The sequence below is a fragment of the Chelonia mydas genome, chromosome 9 (genome assembly GCF_015237465.2).
Source record: "Chelonia mydas isolate rCheMyd1 chromosome 9, rCheMyd1.pri.v2, whole genome shotgun sequence".
Classification (NCBI taxonomy): Eukaryota; Metazoa; Chordata; order Testudines; family Cheloniidae; genus Chelonia; species Chelonia mydas.
Window position 1 is genome coordinate 19,187,381 of NC_057855.1, and position 22,211 is coordinate 19,209,591.

Genomic DNA, 22,211 nt, shown 5'->3' on the forward strand with positions numbered 1-22,211 from the left:
TTATGTTATATATTACTGACAAAATAGGGTAGAGGAAAAAATAAAAGGATCAAAATTGAAAAGAACCCGAACTCTGTCCATTGTACTGACTTATTTATGCATCATTTATTCTTAATTTCTAATACAAAGTTTAATATTCTAATATTTGAAGTATACAAAGTACTGCTTTAACTATACCAGTATAATTAAAGAACTACCATTGCCCTAGTGTGTAAGCACTTACACTGGTATGAATTACTTGACTTGTGCCTCTTTCTATTCCACGCGGAATATAGGGCTGTCACCACTGCCTCTATCTTCAGGCAAGTCTACACTACAAACGCTGCATCAGCACAGCTGCCCTGTAGTGCTTTGATGAAGACTCTCCCATAGACTTAGTGACTCCACCTCTGCGAGAGGCAATTGCTATGTCAGCGGGAAAAGCTCTCCCACTGACCTAGTGCTGTCTACCTGGGTGGTTAAGGTCGGTATAACTCTGTTGCTCAGGGGTGTAGATTTTCACACCCTGAACGATGTAGTTCTACTGAAGTAAGTGTGTAGTGTAGATCTGGCCTTGGACAGTCTCTTGATGCAGTCTTACCTTCTTCCCATGTCATTTTGGTAGCTGTCAATTCTGCTTCTGTTGTGCATTTCCATGTTATGCTCGGTCTACCTCATCACCTCTTGCCCTGGGGGTACCCATCCAACGCCTGCCTTGTTAAGTTAGTCAGGCCTTTCCTCAATGTATTTCCAAGCCATCTTCGTTTGTGAGGGACTTTTGGCCTCTGATACTAAGGATTCGTCTAAGGCAGTTGTTTATGAAAACTCAGGTCTCCTAGTTTCTGTGCCATGCAGTAAGACAAATTTTACAGTGGTGTTAAATATTCAAAGTGGGATGAGCCGGCATCTCTCCTTCTCCCAGAGGTCTCTCATTTTGTCAGCTATGTCTCAATAGCTCCCCAATATTTTTAATGTTTTAGAAATAAGGATGCAAATTGAATAGCTTAGCCGCTGCTTTGTCCAAAAATCGCGAAGGGATTATGAGAAAAGTCTAATGGATTTCGAGCATTTAAATATCAAGGAGCAAAATTCCATTTCATAATCTACCCTGCGTAAGGAGCACACCAGGGAGGGAATTATGACTCTGAGAGCCATAAATCTGACCCTGACCTGCTTCAGATTTGTACCAGTAGTGAATCATTTCCCCCTCCATGACAGCATGGCTGCGCTGGCCAGCACACCGGGGGCAGAACCACAGCTCTGCCCAATTCAGATCTCTGGCTGCTTACTCGATGCTCACCTGTGCAAGAAGGAGACTAGCAGCCCATACAGGTTGCTGTCCCTGTTCTGTATTTGGACCTCCTAGGTACATAGTCCATAGAGGGGAATAGGTTATCTGAATCTCAGTGGGTTAGTCTGTTCCTGGGGCTTGTAGCAAAGCCCCTAGTGATAGCTTATTTAAGACTGTGGTCTGTACTCTTTGTTAAATATTGTTTTTGTTTGTTTGTGTTTACATATGTAAATTGTACTAAAAAAAAAGAGCCCTAGAGGAAAAAAATCATAAAACTGGCAGATAATACACGTGTATTATGGAGACATAGCACATAGCTTTGCCATAGCAGTCCTTCCATGTATCAGTAAGATAATGTGGGTTTTTTTGTTTTGCTTTTTACACTGTTTAATCAGGTTCAATACTAGCATAGGACCACTTCAGTATGCTGACCAGTATTTACAGCTCTCAATCAAACTGCCCACTGGAAACATTTATGGAATCGGAGAACACGTCCACACACAATACCGGCATGATGTTAACTGGAGAACGTGGCCCATCTTTACCAGAGATGCTTTCCCCAATGGAGTAAGGAATGATTAATTTATTATGCTTTGGTCTTAGCAAGTGGTTTCTGAGAATTAAGAGTGATTATGCATTAAACACATTTTAAAATGTTGTTAGTTTTTGCTATCCACGATGGATTGGATATTTCTTAAAAGCCAGTCATTAGCATGGTCTGGTTGAGCTTTTCTTTAAAGACTTGTCAGCCACACAATGCGGTTGCTAAATGCTAGATGTTACTGATTGGAAAAAAAGCCTCACAAAAAAGTTAGAAATATTTTGATTTGTATGTTTATTTGAAATGTTGAGAATCAGTGGGTAAGTTGAGAAACATTAATATGAGTCTTTAGTTTCAACTACTAAACTAAACAGATAACAATATGTTCAAAGAGGTGCTCCGTGCAAATAAAGATGACACATGCATTCTCAGTTTAATGATAACAGAGTTAAGCATATAATAGTAAAGTTTCATTTAGAGGCTGAATCTTTGCAAGGTAAGTCATGGATGTCAACAGCTATTTGTTTCCAGTCCTTATTACTGTCTGCCCTGAATCTTGGTTTCCTGGACACCCATTTTCTAATAAATATAACTGAAGATTCTTGCTAGCAGCTTTGAAACCCTCTAGGCTTTGTTCCAAGCTTTATTGACACTTGCACACAAAAGACGAACTGTTCTGCACTTTCAGATTCCTGACCCACAATGCCTTATTAACTAAAAGACTACTGAGTATGAGTGGTGTAAAGTCAGCTGTGCCAAATAAAAGGTGCTGATTTAAAAAAAAATGATATTCATTTTCTGATTGTCATTTTTTCTGTCCATATATTCCCACACTTAACCTCATCAGCTCTTCTGGGGGTGTAGACATTCATATCTCACTGTGGTGGTGTTTCTTGGTATTTGTTCTCACTCTCTTTGCAAACCCACTCAGCAAAACCACTGTGACTCAGCGAAACCACAAGTCTTGATTTTGTTTTGCAAAACCAAAATCAAGGGTATGGCATGTCCCTTTACACATTTCAGTGGCAGTTGGATAAATGATTCTGGTTTTGGTTAATCTCTACTAATTCTACAGCCTGCTATTTGCTTCGCTTTGATTCTTGGTGGGTGGAGCTGTGGGGCCGGATCTTTACTTGTGTTAATCAGCATAGCTCAATTGCAATCAATGCAATTACACTGATTTCCTTTTCCTGAGGATCTTATCCACATTGTCGTTTGTGCTGATCATTCTTTTGCAGGAAAGGAGGACGACTATGACAAAGTCTGTTATCAGTTCACAAGTTTTTTTTGTTGCTAACGATAGAAGAAACAAATATTGATAGTCATGTAATTAAAAAGAAACAAAGCTCTCTTATTTACATTGAATACATATGGATATATATACGCCCTGAATGGCATGTGAAGTATATGTCGACTTGATGTGCACATATAGCTCACAAAAATATTATTGGGATGCATGCATACTTATCAAAAGGTCGTCATGTCTGTCTACCTATTTTATCTGCATGTTTTAAGCAACTGTCTGTGTACTGATTTTCTATTTATTGGTGAATAGAAAACATCCCTGTAAAGGAGAAAAATGCAAGAAAATAGGAAATAAAAATATAAGAAAAATTCCAGGAAATTTTCAAAATGTATCAATCTGTGTGTGCCTATTGGGTTTTAATTTTCTTCTTTTCCTTCTCTTTTATTTTAAGGGCACTCATAACTTATATGGAGCTCACACTTTCTTCTTGTGCTTGGAAAATAACAGTGGAGCCTCTTTTGGTGTGTTCTTAATGAACAGCAATGCCATGGGTAAGAAAGACTTCTCTATAACTACTTCTAACTGCTACAGTTTAACATTAAAAAAAAAAATATCTGCTGGATTGCTACACAGTGAACCAAAAGTCAGCTGATTTAAAGGTCAGAATCAGGCATGCGTTTTTAGCACAGCTACACGTGTAAAACTTGACAGGAAACTGTGTCTTTAAATATATCAAGCAGCAGCTATATATGTAATAAAGATAGCAATGTTAAATATACTTAAGGTGAACAATGGCTACTCTACAACTAGCTTTAGGATCACATATAAGGCCCTACTTCCACAATGTATTTGCCTGTGGCTGGAGCCCTTTTGAAGAGTATAGTGCTCCATGCAGGTATCTGCCCATGTGCAATGCATTGCAGGATCAAGGCCTCAATTGGTAATGGACAGGTCATGAAAAGATCATAGTGTTGCTTTTCATTAGATCAACATACACAACTATCCCTGCTTATCAGAACTGTCTAAGCCTTTTGAGAAGATGCATTGAAAATCTCACGAGAAATGGCTTCCTCACTGGCTTTCTAGAGATTCCCTTTTCTTTGCAAAGGCATGTCAAATAAAATAAAATCTGAATATTTCACAACCTCCATTTGGTTTCAAGTGATGATTTAGGATGTCCTTGTTTTTTTCTGAACTCATTTACCCTTCATGCGAACACTAAATGGATACATTGACTGTTTAGCTAATGTTTAAACTTTCCTCTGTAATTCCTTTTCTGACAGAATTTGTTCTCCAGCCTGCCCCAGCAGCAACTTACAGAACAACTGGTGGAATTCTAGATTTTTATGTCTTCTTAGGAGACACTCCAGAGCAAGTTGTTCGAGAGTATGTAAAGGTATGTTTATATCGGACGAGGCAGTGCTATAAATAATGTAGGTGCTGATAGATATTCTCTAGCATGATCACAATATATTTAGTCATTTTATATTTGTTGTGATTATATTGCAATGAAATGTTTCAATGGATGCTTAAAGGCATGTAACAGTCTGTAAAGAGAGTGCCTCCCTTTGTTCCCTGGCCTTTTTCCCATAGTGTAGAGATTCCATTAGCAATGACAAACCGCCAATGCTTCTCTAAAGCTTCCGTAATGCTAATAACAACATTAGCCATTATTTTTATGTGGTTTCCCTTTGTTCAGATCAACATCATTTTCAAGGAATGCTCTCATATAACGTAAAATGCCTTTTGAAAACTTAGGGTAGTTGTAACCATGTCACTCTCAGGATATTAGAGAGACAAGGTGGGCGAGGTAATATCACCTTGTCCCTTTTGAAAACTTACCGAGGCAGTATAGCCTAGTGCACAGAGCTGGAACTGGGACGCAAGAGTGCAGGGTGACCTCAGGCAAAGCACTGGACTCTAGAGTCAGTCTCCCTGTTTCTGTGGCCCAATTAATATTTAGTTCAGTTATTTCAATTATTTAATTAAGGTAGAACGACTTCAATTGGAGAGATGGAGGGAGACTCACGTCAGAATATTCCATAGCCCAGTGGTTACAGAACTCACTTGAGAGGTGGCAGATCCCCATTCAGATTTCTTCTTCTCATCAGACAGAGGGGGGGACTTGAATCCATGGTCTTCCATATCCCCAGTGTGTGGAATAAAGGATATAAGGAAGGGCTGCCTCCTCCTTCTCCCCAGCTCTCTGTTTTGTGTTGAGTTAGGTGGGCATACTATGGGATTGGGTCCTAGATGCAAGTTGGCTAAGGACCACCTATCTTCCCCTGGTTCATGGATTGCTAGTGGATATAGGCACCTCCCTGCAGCCTGGATTTAGGCAATCATCTCTGTGAGAGGGTTGGGGTTTAAGATACGCCTCCCCTGTGGCATCTCCCACTGGTTACCTTAGGCAGCTCCTCCCCTACTGTGCTGGCTTTGTGGATCACATTCTAAGGCATCTAGGCACCTAACAAAGGGCTGGTCTATACTACACAGTTAGGTCGATGTAAGGCAGCTTATGTTGACCTAATTACGTCAGTGTCTACACTACAGCCTTCCCCCCACTGAAGTAAGTGCCCTACTACACTGAGATAATTCCACTTCCACGAGAGGCATAAGGTTTATGTCAGTGTAGTTAGGGCGACACAGTGTCAGTGTAGATACTGTGTTACTTGCATGGGCTATTGGCTGTCTTGTCAATTTCACAGCTCCTGGACAGCTGGGCAGTTGGACCCCCCTCCCGGCTGGGAGCATTGCACTGCTGAGTGTTGCAATGCCTAAGTCCTTTTGTGGCTCTGGGCCCAAGTTCTATTAATATTACTTATCCACGGTAATACAGTCCTAAAATCCTGACTTCTCATATGCTCCACTATTTTAATGTACACTTGCTGTCCTTTCCATAGTGATATTTCTTCCTCTATAGTTTGTCTTTATGACTTAAAATCTGATATCCCTCTTCAATAATTAATTGGTTGCATCTCAAATCATAATTATTATTGTTATAATTTGTACTGTGATAGTGCCCAAAGGCATAATTCAGAATCAAAGCTCCCACGTATTAGGTGCTGTATAAGCACATAATAAAAGACAATCTCTACCCTGTAGAGCTTACAGTCTAGTTTAAGATAGGAAACAAGAAGTGATTGTAAAATTGAATAAGGGCTAGAGGGAGAGGGAAGATGAGTAATAGCTATAAGGATTATGTGGTCCCATAGTACTAGCAATATGCACAACTTCATTGATCCAAATAATTTAAGTTTGTAGTTTTTAAAAGTAAATATGGAAAAACTTTACAGTTGTAACTGCATAATATCCATTATGGTTCCAAGTGCTAGACATGAATCAGAGTAATTTATAAGCACTTTCAGAGAAGTAAAGAACTAGGGAATCCTGCACTGACAAATGACATATACAAATTGCAAATGCAAGGCCCCTTTTTTTTACTTAATTTTCATTTCTTAACTTTCAGCTGATAGGAATGCCTGCAATGCCTTCATACTGGAGTCTTGGATTCCAACTTAGTCGCTGGAATTATACCTCTCTTGATGAGTTGAAAGTTGTTGTAGCAAGAAACAGAGCAATTGGGATACCCTATGTAAGTAAAATATTTTTTTTTTGGAGGGGGGTCTACTGGGGATGCTGAAGCAGGTCAGGAATAAATCATAGATTAGGATCTACTTTTACAGTCCTGGAGTAGTTTATTACAAGTTAGTTCTGGTTAACATATAGAAACTGCTGTTAACAAACCTTATAGAGACTTCAGTATCTTTGAGGACTTTTAATGTTAGATTGAGAGTCAAAATTGGGGAGGTTACAGTTATTGTTCTTTGTATTACAGTAGCTCAAAAGGCATGTCTAAACCACCTCCCAGACTGGGGGAAGGGACTCCGGCTTGCAGGGCTCGTGTTAAAAATAGCTGTGTTGACATTTCGGCTTGAGCTTTAAAGCTAGGAATGGGGGTGGACTTCAGAGCCTGAGCCACAACTTCAGAGCACTGTCTAAACAGCTATTTTTAGTGCAGTGACATGAACCCCCTATGTGGACCTGGCCTGAGAGGCTCAGCAGTGTAGACATACCCTTAAAGGCCCCAGTTGAAATCAGTACCCCTTTGTGCTATTTTAACACATGCTAAGAGACAGTTAGTGCCTCAAGAGATAGACAAAGGAAGCCCTGTTATACCCATTTTGCAGATAGCAAAGTGAGATACATGCTTACATGCTGTAGTACACCCAGAGCTAGTGCCTAGCATACTTGCTGCTCCTTTGTAGAGCGTCACTGAAGTGTGTTACACAGCACATTCCCCGTCACCACCCAGAGCTGTCCTACCTTGCAGTGTCAGAGACATACAGTCTTTACAGCTGCCTACTTTGGTTGAGGGATACTATTGTAAAGAGAGATCCTAAATGGCAGAGATGGCAGTTAGGCACCTAACTTCCACTGAGTTTCTATGGTAGTTGGGTGCAAAACTGCCATTTGTGCCTTTGAAAATCTCCCCCATAAATTTCATCGCTTACATGATCTCTGTGCTGCTCACAGTATGAAAATTAGCCAAAGTTCTTACTGTCTATCCATAATAAAATAACAAAAATAAGTTTACTCCAGAGTAAACAGAACATAATCATATGAAAATACTCAAGGCCCCAGGCTATTGTTTCTAATATACAAAATAAACTATGCTATCTTTCAGGAAATTCAATACACTGATATTGACTATATGGAGGAGAAGAAAGACTTTACTTATGACCAAGAGAAATTTAAGGACCTTCCTAAATTTGCTGTGGACCTACATGACCATGGACAAAAATACATTATTATACTGGTAATGAACTAATTAACTATTTCACTTTACCACTGAAACAACATTGCTATTAGAATTACTTGTACAGTGGAGTCGCATCGTACGTGCATTTGATTTACGTGAATTCAACTATACAGGCTTGACAAAAAAAAAAAGAAATAACTATAACTCGCAGTGGTGGAGTACAGGAGTCAATGGGAGAGTGTACAGGAGTCAATGTGAGAGTGCTCGGGGGTCGATTTATCGCATCTAGACTAGACGCGATAAATCGACCCCCGCTGTATCGATCGCTGCCCGCCGATCCGGTGAGCATCTTGCCACGCTGAGTGTGATTCTAGTATTTAAAGATACATATTTTTCGTACAACATGGCCCTAAACGCAAACCAACTACTTCATCTGGTGCTCAACCGAAGAAACAGCGATCTATTCCAATGCTGGAGGAAAAACTGGCTGTGTTGGACTTAGTGAGAGATGGTATGTCGGTGTCCAACGTGGCAAGTAAATATGGCCGCAACGAATCTAGCGTCCGTGCCATCAAGATTCGACAGAGAGAAATTTGTCAAGCCGTGGCATAAAGTGCTCCAATAACTGCTAAGGTGATGAGCCATGATAAGAGTTTAGTGAAGACTGAAAAGGCATTAAACTTATGGCTGGAAGACATGAACTGTAAATGTGTGCCTATCGATGGCAACACATTGCAAGAAAAGGGTCTTAGCCTCTACACGCCGTTGAAGAGGGACAGCCTTCTGACTAGAAGGAATTCAAAGCCAGCCAAGGTTGGCTTAACAGTTTTAGGAACCGCTTCAACCTCAAAAACGTGCAGACTACTGGTGAAGCTGCATCTGCCAATGAAGAGGCAGCAAAAGCCTACCCCGAACAATTAAAGAAAATCATAGAAGAAAAGGGCTATCTTCTGGAACAAGTTTTTAATGCTGATGAGACTGGGCTCTTCTGGAAGAAAATGCCCAACCGCACTTACACTTCGAAGCAGCTAAAGACCTTGTGACTGTGTTGTTTTGTGGCAATGTGGCTGGGCATTTAATAAAGCTGGGCTTGCTCTACAGGGCTGCAAATCCCTGTGCCCTAAAAGGCAAGAACAAAAATCTCCTGCCTGTGTTCTCGCAATCAAATAAAAAGGCTTGGGTGACAGCAGCATTATTTCTGGATTGGTTCCCCAAGTGTTTCATTCCAGAGGTCAAGCGGTACCTCGAAGAGAAAACACTTGACTTTAAAGTGTTGCTGATCGTAGACAATGCTTCTGGCCATTCTGAGGCACTCCGGTTTGCGCATAGCAACGTTGAAGTCATCTTTCTCCCTTTTTTATTCTTTCATTCTTCCGTCTCTCTCTCTCTCTCTCTCTTTGACTATACATGATTTTCGCCTTACGCACTGCTTTTAGAATCTAATCCCCGCGTAAGATGAGACTCCACTGCATACAATAATTGTTTATTATTATAATTTGTGTAGATTGTATGTACTGTATATATCTATTGCCTAATTCTGCCATGCTTCAGAAAAATGGAAGAGTTTACCAACTCTCTCTTGTGTTTATTTTTATTAGGACCCTGCCATTGCCATCTCCCCTCTCCTTAATAAGACTTCATATCTTACCTATGAACGAGGAATGAACAAGGCAGTGTGGGTAAATGAATCAGATGGACAAACAAAACTCATTGGAGAGGTAACTAGCTACTTATGGAAATTGCAACCGCATCTGTACTATGTGTTGTCATAGCAGATAAGGTTGGGTCACTGTGTTTGTTTTAAACTCCATTTTTAAAATTTTCAGTAAAAGTAGCTGTTCACAGAAATTGTTTTATAAAGCTGTATCTAGGAATGTAAGGTGCATTCGGGTATTTTTTTTAAAGACTTTTATTTACACCGTTAGGTGTTAAAAGGGGAAAAAATGGGATACAGGGGCGATTTTTCTGAGGCACAAAGGACAGTTTGGCAGCCAGCTGCTATTGATTTTTCAATGGTATTCGGACACCTGACTTCCATTCTGTGCCTTTGAAAATCTCCAGGATCATGGAACGTGGAAAAATCACTTAGAACCACCTTTGCCTCTTCTTCCAATTTGTCTCATGCTCATGCTTAGGGCAACTGAAGATTGAGCCAATTGTGTTTACAAATTGATGTTTCCAACTCATTACATTTTTTGCTTTAGGTCAATGGTAAGCAACTAAATCAACTACATATCAGGCATGTCAACATATTTTAAATAGTCTAAAGAAATAATAACACAACAAACTTTCACAGTTGTTAGCCTCTATCACAAAAAGAATATGCATTTTTAAATCGCCTGCATAACTATTTACTTGATATATGGACCATTACATTCTATCAAGTCGATAATCTGGTTTTAAAAACTCCCTGAATAGGTATTTATATTGCAGACCCTAGTAATTCTGAGAGCTGTTTGAAGAAGTTGGGCTGATGAATCACATTTAAAACACCTAATTAAGCATTTACATGAGCCCATAACAGCTATGATGTGACAACTCTCATATATTTCTATGAAACATGTTCATTACTTGAAGAAAAGACAAATACCACTGAAAAAAATCAAAGGAAATTAAAACGACTCCCTCCCTCTAGCTGTTTAAAATTTATATAATATTAATAACAAGGAGTCCGGTGGCACCTTAAAGACTAACAGATTTATTTGAGCATAAGCTTTAGTGGGTAAAAACCCCACTTCTTCAGTTGCATCTGAAGAAGTGGGGTTTTTACCCATGAAAGCTTATGCTCAAATAAATCTGTTAGTCTTTAAAGTGCCACTGGACTCCTTGCTGTTTTTGTGGATACAGACTAACATGGCTACCCCCTGATACTCATAATACTAATGTTGTGATATAGGCTAGTGACAAATGTGATGCGAAATAAAGGACTGAATGTCAGATTTAGCCTGACTTTCTTTGTTTTTGTTGTGATTGGGTCCCAAACCTTAAAATACAGTAATTGGAACATATTTTAGGATAAATCCTTAATTCAGACAGAGATATACATATGATAAAAATATTAAGGAGAAAATAAATGTTTTGAAGTGAGGTTTTCTTGGTTATATAAAATGCAGTGTAAGACCCAATATTGTTCTCATTGGACTCTTGCCATTCATTTCAATGGAAGCGGGATTAAAGGCCAGATTTCCAAATTTTGCCTAAAGGTATAAAATTGGCTAATCAGACTGGTGCCTAACTCCCATTGAAATCGATGAAAGTTAGATGCCTAACTTGCTTAGGCACTTTTGAAAATACCACTAGGTGACTCTCTGCACCTTTAGACAAGATACCTTTGCAGATCTGGCCCAAAGTGCTTGGAATGTATGTTATCCTTATTCTTTCTTATTCTTTGAGGTCAATGCAGTCACACACACACAGAGTAAACGTAAAGTATGGCTTATTATAGTGAGGAAAAACAATTGGCTCAACTTCCACATCTAAATTGATGCAAGAACATGGATATTCTTAGATGCTAATGTTCTCTTTCACCAACTTAATTCTTGATGATTGTATTTTAGGAAGCTGCTCCCAGAAACCGGCACAAAGCCGCTTCAAGGGTTTTTGCACTATTATTTAGAAGTGCACTTCAAATGAAAGTGGACTGCCAGGCAAATGAGGCTGAAAAAATGTATGCGCACACAGGACATTTACTCTTGGCTTCAATTCTGGCATCCATTATAGCTTCTTTGAAATGAGAACTGAAAGAAAAAATATAAACTACTAATCATTGAAAAGAGTTTGAAACAGTTTTGAAGATTGCCGTGTGATTTCCCCCCGCCTCATTTGGAGAACAAAATATTCCATTGAGTTTTCTGAGATTCTTACAGGACTAGGTCCAAACATGGTTCAAATTATGTCCTGGGGAGAATTATTAGAAACTAATGGAAATGTTTGAAATAAATTTCTTAATGGAATAGCCAGTTTAACCAATTGCTCTTTACTTTCTTACACTGTAGGTGTGGCCAGGACGGACTGTGTTCCCTGACTACACCAACCCAGAATGTACCAACTGGTGGGTGGAAGAATGTAAGCTCTTCTACGATCAAGTGAAGTATGATGGGATTTGGATTGTAAGTCATTCACCCTTTTTTTCATATGAAGCTAGTGAGAATTTAGGATGAAACATCTTTTCAATCTCATCTCTTTGTACCGTAGGGATGTTTCTTATTAAAAACTAAAATAAAAATACTACTTATTTCCTAATCTCTTAACTGGAGAACAAAACACATTGGGTGAAATCCTAGCCCCACTGATGCCATTGGACTTCATCCAATGTATTTAGTGTATTTATATTTATGGATGTTGTCACGATGCATCTAAAGTAACTTGACTTTGTCAAATGGGAGAGGAAGCTTCAATGTCTGCAAAAAACGATGACGACAACGACAAAAAACCCTACCCTGCCAAAAAGTATTAAAATAATAAAGGAGGGAGAGTGAATGAGATTTCTTGCCCTTTTTAATAACTCTTCCAAACTGGTGTTACGAGTGTTAGAATGCTAACGATATTTTCACCTCTAGTGAGAAATGTGGTAGGCTGGTGAAAAACAACTTTTAACTGACCAAACTTGTTTTTTTATACTCTCAGTCTAGGAATGAGCAAACCAAAGTTTACTGAAGTAAATGGGAATCTTTCCATTGACTTCAATGGGCTTTGGATTACTAGGCAACAGGTTAGCTACAGTAAAATTCTCTCTCTGACACACACACCCTGACCCAGCAAAGCACTTCAGCATGTGCTTAACTTCAAGTTTGTGAATACTCCAACTGAAGTGTTTTGCTGGAATTGGGACCCCAGCCTCCAAACTTTGGCCCCAAAATAAACCCTCACTTCATTTGAACATTCAGAAATAATATTTGTTTGTTCTTTCTTTCATTATTTCACATTCCTGCATCCTGTTTTCTGGGCAGGAGTGCAAACAGAAGTTACTAGTAGTTATATTGCAGCATCCAAAATTATGCTAGGTACTTAGAGGGTCATTGGGTCATGCATGACCCAATGAAGGGGCAAAAAATAAAATCTGGAAGTGAGAAGCAATCAGGCTGACTGTTAACGTGTCAGTGGGTGTAGTATAGAATAGCAATGGTTGTCAATCCACTGTTTAAAGAGGAAAATCCTTTTATCCATATTTGTTACTTTCAGCCACAGGGATTACTGGGAAGTGGGTTCTTATAAAAACATTAAGCAACAATTTTAATCTTTCTCTTCCTTGCCCATAACAAGCTAGTACACTTCAGAGAAAAGAGTCTAAGACATATTGCAATTATAACTAACAACCTTAAACTGCTGATTTCAAATTAGAATGGTTAATCAATATTTTTTAAATCAACAAATGCTATTTCAATTTTCTTGCAAATCAGTTTTTAGCCAAATTTCTACCTGGCAAATGATGTAGTTGTTTACACTGGAATCGTGTATTTATTTGTGGAGATTCACTGCGAGTTAACACACTGCCAAGTTTATAAATTTGCTGTGTTCTTCCATGCATAACTGTTTGCATAGTGAATTTAGGGGTACATACAAAGCCACAGTGCTGTGATGTCAACTAAAAATCATGTCAGTCACCATCTATAGGAAATATTATCGAGGACATCTTTAACAATCTCGAGCTACACTGCAGATTTTGACAGACAATCACAAAATACCCCTCCTGACCCTTCGTCTCTCTCAAACTGTATGGCATGGAGCCAACACTTGTGCTGAAGGTACCATGAAGATTTATATATGGAAGGAAAAGGTTATCCTTAGACTTCGGTTATTCTTTCATGTTCCTATCTCAGGGTTCAATTGTGCCACCTTTATTTGCCTGATGTAGTTCTGATGGCTAGATTCTGGTTGTTCTTTATGCAGGCACAGAGTGAAGAGAGGAGGCAAGGAGCTGCCTGTCAACACTGAAATAGGGCCAGCTAAAATTATGCCCCTTGCACATCAGTGAGCACAGGGCTGATTCTGCGATGTTCCTCCAAGGCAGGCACCTTGCAGTGCATCCACAGATGGGTGGGGAAGGGAACTGCTGGAGCCATGTCTCTACTCCCATGTGCTGGCCTGTGGAGCTGGCTAGCCACATGGGTGGGGGAAGAACGCTGCACCATCACAGGGGATAGCAATTCATGATCCACTCAGCACACCAAGGGGGCAAACTGTGATCTGCCCCAGTGGACCTTCTGGAGTAGTGAGACTCCATTCTGCTTGTCAGTGCAAGGCTCTGCCTTAGCTTTATGCATGTAGCTCCATTGATTTAAATAGAACTATTGAGATAGTGAAGTGGTCATCAAGGGTTTACCCGGATTTTTCCAGTATTATGGGTCGCACCCATGCTCCACCCCTCTCTTATTTCCTGTTTGTGGGTGTACTGCTTTCCCCTCTCTGCTCTGTTAGGTAGCCAAATAAAGCCATGGGTTCCCAGCCTTCAGTACCGCAAGTAGAGTGTTTCTGTTATGCACTAAGCAGTCCTAGTACAAAAGCTGGCAGAGTCAAAGTTCTATTCAAAATGGGAAAGAGTCAGTTGAATTTTGATTTTTGCCCTGTTTGAGCTATCACCCAGTGAGGTATGCATACATTTCTGCATAAGCTTATTACTGTCTGATACTATATTAAAAATCAGCAAAAACCTTTTCTGATCGTACAGGAGGAGTGCTTAAAAGAGGGCAAACCACACATTTTACAGAGGGTCCTGTGTGTGTGTGTAGAGAATCTGATTCTCATAATCTAGAATTATATTTATAGTCTCTCTGCTAAATGGTAGTAGTTCTTGTGACATTGCAGATCAGTCCTCTGATGGAGCAGAAATCTGTGAGTTGCTATTTTCTTTGAGTAAGTGGTTTCTTTAACATCATATACCCACCAGTCCTTGAACAAAAATGGCCAGAAAGGGCACACAAATGCTGCGTCTTTTAGCCCAAACTTCAATTCCTGGTTCTGAGGAAGCAACTCTGCCACAAGAATTAACTCTATAGAAATTAAGTCAGAGACCAGACTGGCTTGTGTTTGTAGCAACTGCTTCCCACCCCACCCCCAAGAAATGACATCACAAATACTTACAACTTCACAGCATTTCTTCAAAGACTGCACACTAGGTACTCAGCACATAAGGTCAAAACAAACGACTCCCCCCAGAATGAACAAAACAAAAACCAAAACAGAAAATAAACAAAACCCTTGTTAGATTATGTGTAACAGCACCATCTTCTGGTGACTACCACCATAATTCATTTTTAGTAAGCGGAAGGTTAATATGATGGCAAATTGTTCCCAATATAAATTGGTCTATAATGCTTTATGCTCCTTTAGCGTTGTGGAACCAGTTCCCAATGGTTCAGTGTCTATAACATCTTTGTATTCTGCAATCCCTTGAAACAAAGAGATGTTGCTTTTGAGCAATTTATGAAAAACAGACACTTTTTGATAATATGCTTTTAAGTGTCTGTATGAAGGTATTTAAAGTCTCACTTTAAGATTCCTTTACATTTCCAGAGAGTGGTGATGTGAATCAGGCCTTATATGTTTGCAAAATTGAGCCCTTTTCCTTGAGCCCACCTTTCTTCCATTTATTATTTTCTCACCTCTTGGACGTATTCAATCGATAAAGCCTCACAAAATTGACCTATTCCTTTTTCAAGAGAAAGCACAAATGTAAAGGCAATTAACCTGTACACACTGCTATTTAATAAGTCACAGAAACCTTTCCTTAATATACAGCGACATGTTAATATTTGATTTGACTACAACGTGTGTAACTCCAATTAATGTAATAGAATAAGATAAGATTATACATGGACTGATTTTGACCTCACAGGCACTCATTTCACACTGGGGTTACTTTTTTGACTTTATGTTAGTTGCTTTGTATTTATACCAGGATACATAATATCATAGACAGGCCCACTATCTTTTGTATGTTGCAAAACAGTGGGGTTTATAAAAAAGATTTATGTGCTTTGATTCAAAAAATTCTTTATGTAAGTTCGTGCCCAATTCTTTCAAATGTCCAGTGAGAGACAGTGCATTATGAAGTGTCATTCTGGGACTGGATCTGTCACAGCTTGAAGTGAAATATAATATATACATACCATTTATATCAGTGGTTTTCAGCCTGTGGTCTGCAGACCCAGAGGGTCCGAAGACTAAGATTTTCAAAGGGGTCCACACCTGCATTTGAAATGTTTTAAGTGTCCGCGAGTAAAAAAAGGCTGAAACCCACTGTTTTATACTCAAGTATCAGGGGGTAGCCGTGTTAGTCTGTATCCACAAAAACAACAAGGAGTCTGGTGGCACCTTAAAGACTAACAGATTTATTTGAGCATAAGCTTTCGTGGGTAAAAAACTCACTTCTTCAGGTCTGAAGAAGTGAGGTTTTTACCCACGAAGTGAGTTTTTTTCCCACGAAAGCTTATGCTCAAATAAATCTGTTAGTCTTTAAGGTGCCACCAGACTCCTTACTGTTTTATACTGATCATGGGTGCAGTCTTGCAAATAAACAGCTGAGTAAATTTGCACAAGGTACTATGGGAGGGCTCACATGCATAAGTCTCTGCAGCATCAGGATCCATATTATGTGGATAAATGGGTATAATATTATACCTATACTATCTATACCTTAGGTGGTGAGCCTTTAGTTAAACTTTTTTTCCCCTTTCCTAAATGATCCGATGAATAAAATATAAGGATTTCATTAGGGAAAGATATTTAAGCAAATCCTATCATAGTCTACATTTTTTTTTTTCCAGGACATGAATGAAGTATCCAGCTTTATAAAAGGTTCAGTACTTGGCTGTCAGCAAAACAACTTAAACTATCCTCCTTTCACTCCCAGTAAGTCTATAGTCTTTAATCATATGGCAAAAATCCAAGTGTGTGTGAGATACAAGTAATCAATTATAATGAGATGAGGGAAATTTTTACTTTTTTTTTTGTTTGTTTTATGTTCTAAACATTCCTAATGACAGAAAAGATGAGTATATAGTATGTTATTCTCAGTGGCTTAGGTACTGTTTCCAGAACTCCTGAAGGCGAATGGCTTTTTCCAGTAAAATGTTTCATCATTCTTCAAATTATTAGCTGCATTTGCTAAAGTAAATGTTGCCATTGCTTTAATTAAGTCTAGCAATAGTATTGATTTTCCTTTATCATTAATAGCTTTAGGCCTGTAAGCATAACTAAACTAGAATTCTAATGTTTTATCAAGCAGTAACTTTTGTAGGCCTGTCGCAGATCCAATAGTTCAATAATTTAGGGTGAAGTTGTGCAATCTTTCCACATGCTTGTGAGCGGTTGCTCACAGGAGTAGTCCCATTGGCCTCAGTGCATCTGCTTGTGCAAAGAAGTGGTCAGCAAGGCGATGAAGGGCTGCACCATCTAGTACTTAGTGCAGAATTTTAGATTCCTCTGAAAGTAAAAAATAGCTTTTTTTTCTGATCACACATGGCTCTAATGAAAAGAGTGGAAAGATTTCACTCTGTCAGAGATACAGTTGTAACCTGTGTGGGCATTTTTCCAGTGCAGTATTTAGGAGGTGGGAAAATGGGAAAGAAACAAAGAGCAGGGAATGTCTGTACAGAGCTGATTGGCACTTTGCACTCTAGCAGAAGCAAGGGACAGTGCATGGGCGTGCTGCTCTGCGAGCAAGACAGGACCCAGACTGCATCTCTGAGAGCTTGCTTCTCCCTCCCTACTGAGGAGACCATGCACCTGTGCTGGAGAAAGAGTAGCAGCGCAGCAGTGGCTCTTCCCCTCTTAGCAGGATTTAGCAAAGCAAGAAACCCATGCAGGGAAATAAGGAAGCTCCTTATGCCTCCTTACTCCGCAACAAAGGCATACAATCAAGGTGACAGTTAACCCCATACTAAGCTACAGTTCTAAGTGCTGGAAGGCAATGACACTGAAGTGAGCTGGTGGCTACTATTTAATATTGCCTATAGAAATATGATAAAAGATTTAATAATTTTATGTCCTGAACAAACTGAATCAGATTATATATCAATTCACTAAACTCCACTCTGATATAAAAGCTGCATTTATAGAAGCGTTAGAGGTAAATGGGTGAATTGTTCAGGGTTCGCATATTGAGTGCCATGAGGTATAGGGAGCTCCAAAGCAGGAAAGTACCACAGTTTCAACACTGATGAATAAAGCCAGTGTACCTCAATCTAGCTTAACCTACTGTCATATGATGTGATATTTACAAGCACCCATAGTTTCATTCTTGAAGCACTGTGATGAATGTAAATACTAAACAAAAAGGGCCTCTGCATTTTGTTATGTATTAACATAAAAGATTGGAAATATTCAAAATAAAGGCGTACTCCAGTGTTGTCATATCATTTTCTAAAGGTATTCTCGATGGACTCATGTATTCAAAGACACTTTGCATGGATGCAGTGCAATCCTGGGGAAAACACTATGATGTTCACAGTCTATACGGCTATTCCATGACCCTATCTACTGATAAGTAAGAACTGCTTTCTAATAATTGTTACGTAAAGGTATACTAGGTGGCCTAAAGTTGCAAAAGTGATTAGTGATTTTTAGGTGCCCACCTTGAAACTCTTTAAAGGAGTCCGATTTTCAGAGATTGTTGAGCATCTGCCCTCTGGGAATCAGGTCCTTCTATGGTTGCTGAAGCTGGGCATCTAACACTGAAGCACCAAAAATCACTAGCCTGTTATAAAATTTAGGACAACATGGCCAGTTTGCTTGTAGAATTGGTTAATGAAAGGAAGACCCTGCATTACTATTTAAAGTTCAACTCAAAAAAAAAAAAGTCTTAAAATTTGTGTTGTCTTTAAAAGTGCTAGTGAACTGCCAATTTTCAAAGTTGGTATAATTTCAAGACTATTTCAATCAAGTTTATTTCAGTTTGAAGAACAAATAAAGCCATGGTTCTAGTCCTGACTAACACAGCCTAATGGACTATTATCCTGGTAGATAACTGTCTTCACCTCATCCCATTTTGCATCTAAAGTTTCCAGTAAGACACACATGTCCTGCATGACAGATTTTGAATTGTGGAGTGTTAGAATAGAGGAGCTCTCTCTCTGTGCTTTGTTCTCTGCTTCTCTAGGCAGTGTGGTTTAAAAAAATCATAAGTTTTCAACATTTTCCCTTGAAATTCCTACACTCAAACTGGTAACTAGTTAATGTGTTGGACCCTCAACTGATCTAAATTGGTGCAGCTCCACTGAAGTAAAGCCAGTATATTCAAGTTGAGTATCTGGCCCAAAGTTTAGTGGGCTAAACAGTTCAGAAAGATAGCTTATTTGGAGTTAATATCAGAAGCTCAGCTAAAATATATCTGGCTAACTGGAAGTGAGACAACATCCCTGGGCCTTACTATTTTATGAATTAATGAATTTTAATTAGCAATATGGGAAACAGCTAATCTATCAGAGTTCAAGTACACTTACCATGTGGTATTAATTCCAGTTTCATTTAATTTTCAGAGCTATACAAGCTGTTTTCCCTGGAAAAAGAAGCCTTACTATTTCTAGGTCTACTTTTGCTGGATCAGGAAAATACACAGGACATTGGCTCGGGGATAATGCTGCTACATGGAATGATCTGAGATGGGCGATAACAGGAATGCTGGAATTTAACCTCTTTGGGATACCTTATGTATGACATAGTTATTTGCGATAACCCTTCAAAGCAACAGATTAAGAATTAACAATGCAATCTTTTCATACAATTGCTTGTTATCTAATCAAAACCAATATAAATCATGACCTTGTTCTTTAAAACATAAATAGTAATCTGCAGAAGTCCAGAATAAACAAACAAACAAACAAACAACCCTCATCCGCCATGTACAGCTTTACACAATTGGCTGGATTAATTATGGGGCTGTTGCTACTGATTTTTGCCCTCCTCTGAAGTATCAGGTATAGGCCACTCCCATAGCTGGGTTTCTGACTAGATGGACTTATGGTGTGATCTAGTATACTACTCCCTATGTTTCAAGCTATCTGTCACCCTTTATTATTGTTTCATCTTCAGTCATCAGCTCTATGAGCTGACATTATACAGTGTTTTGCCACTGCATTGGCAGTGGGTTAGGATTGCTCATTTATAAATGAATGAAATGGCCAAATTCCATCTTCAGGATTTGCATTTCTGTGATTGTATTGCGCTGCCATCTTGTAGACTGCTTAATGTTATTTATTTATTTCTTAATCATGTATTTATGGTAGCACCCACTGTGTGTTAATGTTTTCCAAACATTCACGAGTGGTGCTCCAAGGAGCTTGAGATCTAATGACAACAAGATGGAGGTTAGGGAGAAGGGGAATCATAATAGCCAATTTAGATACAAGTCAACTTCATTCACTGTAAACTGACCGATGTGACTACAGGTTGCACAGTAAAGCCCTATGTGTGCAGGTACAAAAATACTCCAATTATTGTATTTAACACCAAGCCACTCCTCTCCCCATCATGCCACTCTCTTCCCTTTTAATTTCCCTCTAGTCCCTTCTGATGCACCTTTCACAATGAAATAGGAAAAGGAAGGTGTTTTTTTAAGATGGTGGACTAATTTCATAGGTGATGTGCAAGGTAGAGCCCTTTACACTTAGTTGGGCTCCATCAGAACTACTTGGAAAAATACTTCGTATTACTGCTACCAATGTGCAAAAGAATGTAAGGGTTCGTCTACATGGCCCTGCAGTGTGGACTACTGGGGGTGTGAACTGCAGTGCACACTAAAATGTTTCGCTGTAAGTGCCCCGTGTAGACTCTGCGAGAACTAAAAAGTACCTAGTTTATGTTAACATGGTCCTGTTTGAAATGGGACTTAAGTTTTTTGATTACATTATAACATTTGGGGTATAAAATTAAAACAAGTTTAAAAGACACTTTGAAAAATATTACAGCATTTTTGTTAAAAGGAGATATACCTGGCATCCCACCTTCAAATAATAATCTTTGATAATGGCTGTGTGTTATTCAGAACAGAAGCCATTTGACAGCTTTGGGTCTGAGTAAGATCAGATCTGAAAGAAGAAAGATGTCAGGCGGAAATATGGTGAACACCTCTCTCAGGTTGGCTATTGTGACAATTAAGGATATGTTGATTATTCACTGGAAATTATTCCTTTCACTTTGCATCTCATCTTTGTAAGATTGGTAGTATGCCAATTAAAAATATGTATACAAGCATATGTGTAGAGATGTGGTATGCTGTGTAATACATATAGGGTATATACAGCATTTTGACACATACACTATTTGTGTATAATTTTTTAGATTGGTGCAGATATTTGTGGCTTCTTTGATAATGTCACAGAAGAACTTTGCAGGCGATGGATGCAAGTTGGAGCATTTTATCCATTTTGCAGAAATCACAATGCTGAAAATTATGCGGTAGGTTACTAATACTCTTACAAAATTCCATAAAGCTATCGTTACATTACCAATTTCCTACTCCTGTTGTATCAATGAACTGACAAGTAGACTACGAACATTCCGTATCTCCACTAGCACAACAGAACTGGAACAAATCCACTGTAACGTAATTGTTTCCATTGTCCTTAGTTAATATTTACTCAGTCATTGAAACAACTGCTGTCCTACTAGCATAGTGTAGGCATTCTGTCTCCTGCATTCTAATACTCTGTTCAATTCGGTTTTCTGGTCTAAGTGAGCTATTTAGTTCACTGGATTGTAGCTTAAATTTTACATTCGTAGGCTGTCTTAATGAAATTCTAACTCTAAAAGATTCACCTCCATTGGAAATAATTGTCCGTACTGTGCCAAGTTCACCACTGGCAGCAGCAGCTGCAACTTCATTGTGTCACTGTTCATGTGGACTCCAATGGAGTTGCAGCTGCTTACAGTGGATTTGGCCTACAGTGTTCTCCAAAACATGTTTCCTTCTTCATGACAACAATAACAATCCAACCTTTATTTTCAGCCTCAGGATCCGGCTGTATTTGGGGCAGATTCTGTTTTGGTGAGGTCATCAAAGAACTACTTGAACATTCGATACACTTTACTGCCCTACCTCTATACCCTTTTTTACAAAGCTCATACACAAGGAGACACGGTAGTGAGACCACTTCTTCACGAGTAAGTTCACTGATCAAAATATGCATAAACAGTATTTTTTGCTGGGAAGAGGGCATTCAGTGGGGCAGAGTTTGATGCTATTGTATACATCATATTTATACATATAAAGCAATAGCTTTTAAGAAAGATCAATCATAAATCATCTCTAGCTTCCTAAATTATAATCATTTGCTCTAACACCTGCTATGAACAGTATGACATGTCAGTGGTAAATAAGGAAATGGCTTTTTGGCTGTGCATTCTAGAAGTTCCATTTCCTAGCTCTTAAATTCTTTAACAAACTATTTCTAAA

The 22,211-nt window shown here is 38.9% G+C and overlaps 1 protein-coding gene across 1 annotated transcript in view; it reads left to right on the forward strand.

The window, feature by feature from the left end:
• The window catches only part of SI (sucrase-isomaltase), a 205,953-nt gene that overhangs the window by 18,755 nt on the left and 164,987 nt on the right, over positions 1 to 22,211 (forward strand). The window contains exons 7-18 of the mRNA XM_043522682.1: positions 1,666 to 1,837; positions 3,509 to 3,608; positions 4,341 to 4,453; positions 6,527 to 6,652; positions 7,745 to 7,876; positions 9,418 to 9,537; positions 11,815 to 11,928; positions 16,585 to 16,669; positions 18,188 to 18,305; positions 19,297 to 19,468; positions 21,098 to 21,214; positions 21,765 to 21,919. Coding sequence (XP_043378617.1) covers positions 1,666 to 1,837; positions 3,509 to 3,608; positions 4,341 to 4,453; positions 6,527 to 6,652; positions 7,745 to 7,876; positions 9,418 to 9,537; positions 11,815 to 11,928; positions 16,585 to 16,669; positions 18,188 to 18,305; positions 19,297 to 19,468; positions 21,098 to 21,214; positions 21,765 to 21,919 — 1,524 coding nt within the window. The remainder of the gene's footprint in view (positions 1 to 1,665; positions 1,838 to 3,508; positions 3,609 to 4,340; positions 4,454 to 6,526; positions 6,653 to 7,744; positions 7,877 to 9,417; positions 9,538 to 11,814; positions 11,929 to 16,584; positions 16,670 to 18,187; positions 18,306 to 19,296; positions 19,469 to 21,097; positions 21,215 to 21,764; positions 21,920 to 22,211) is intronic.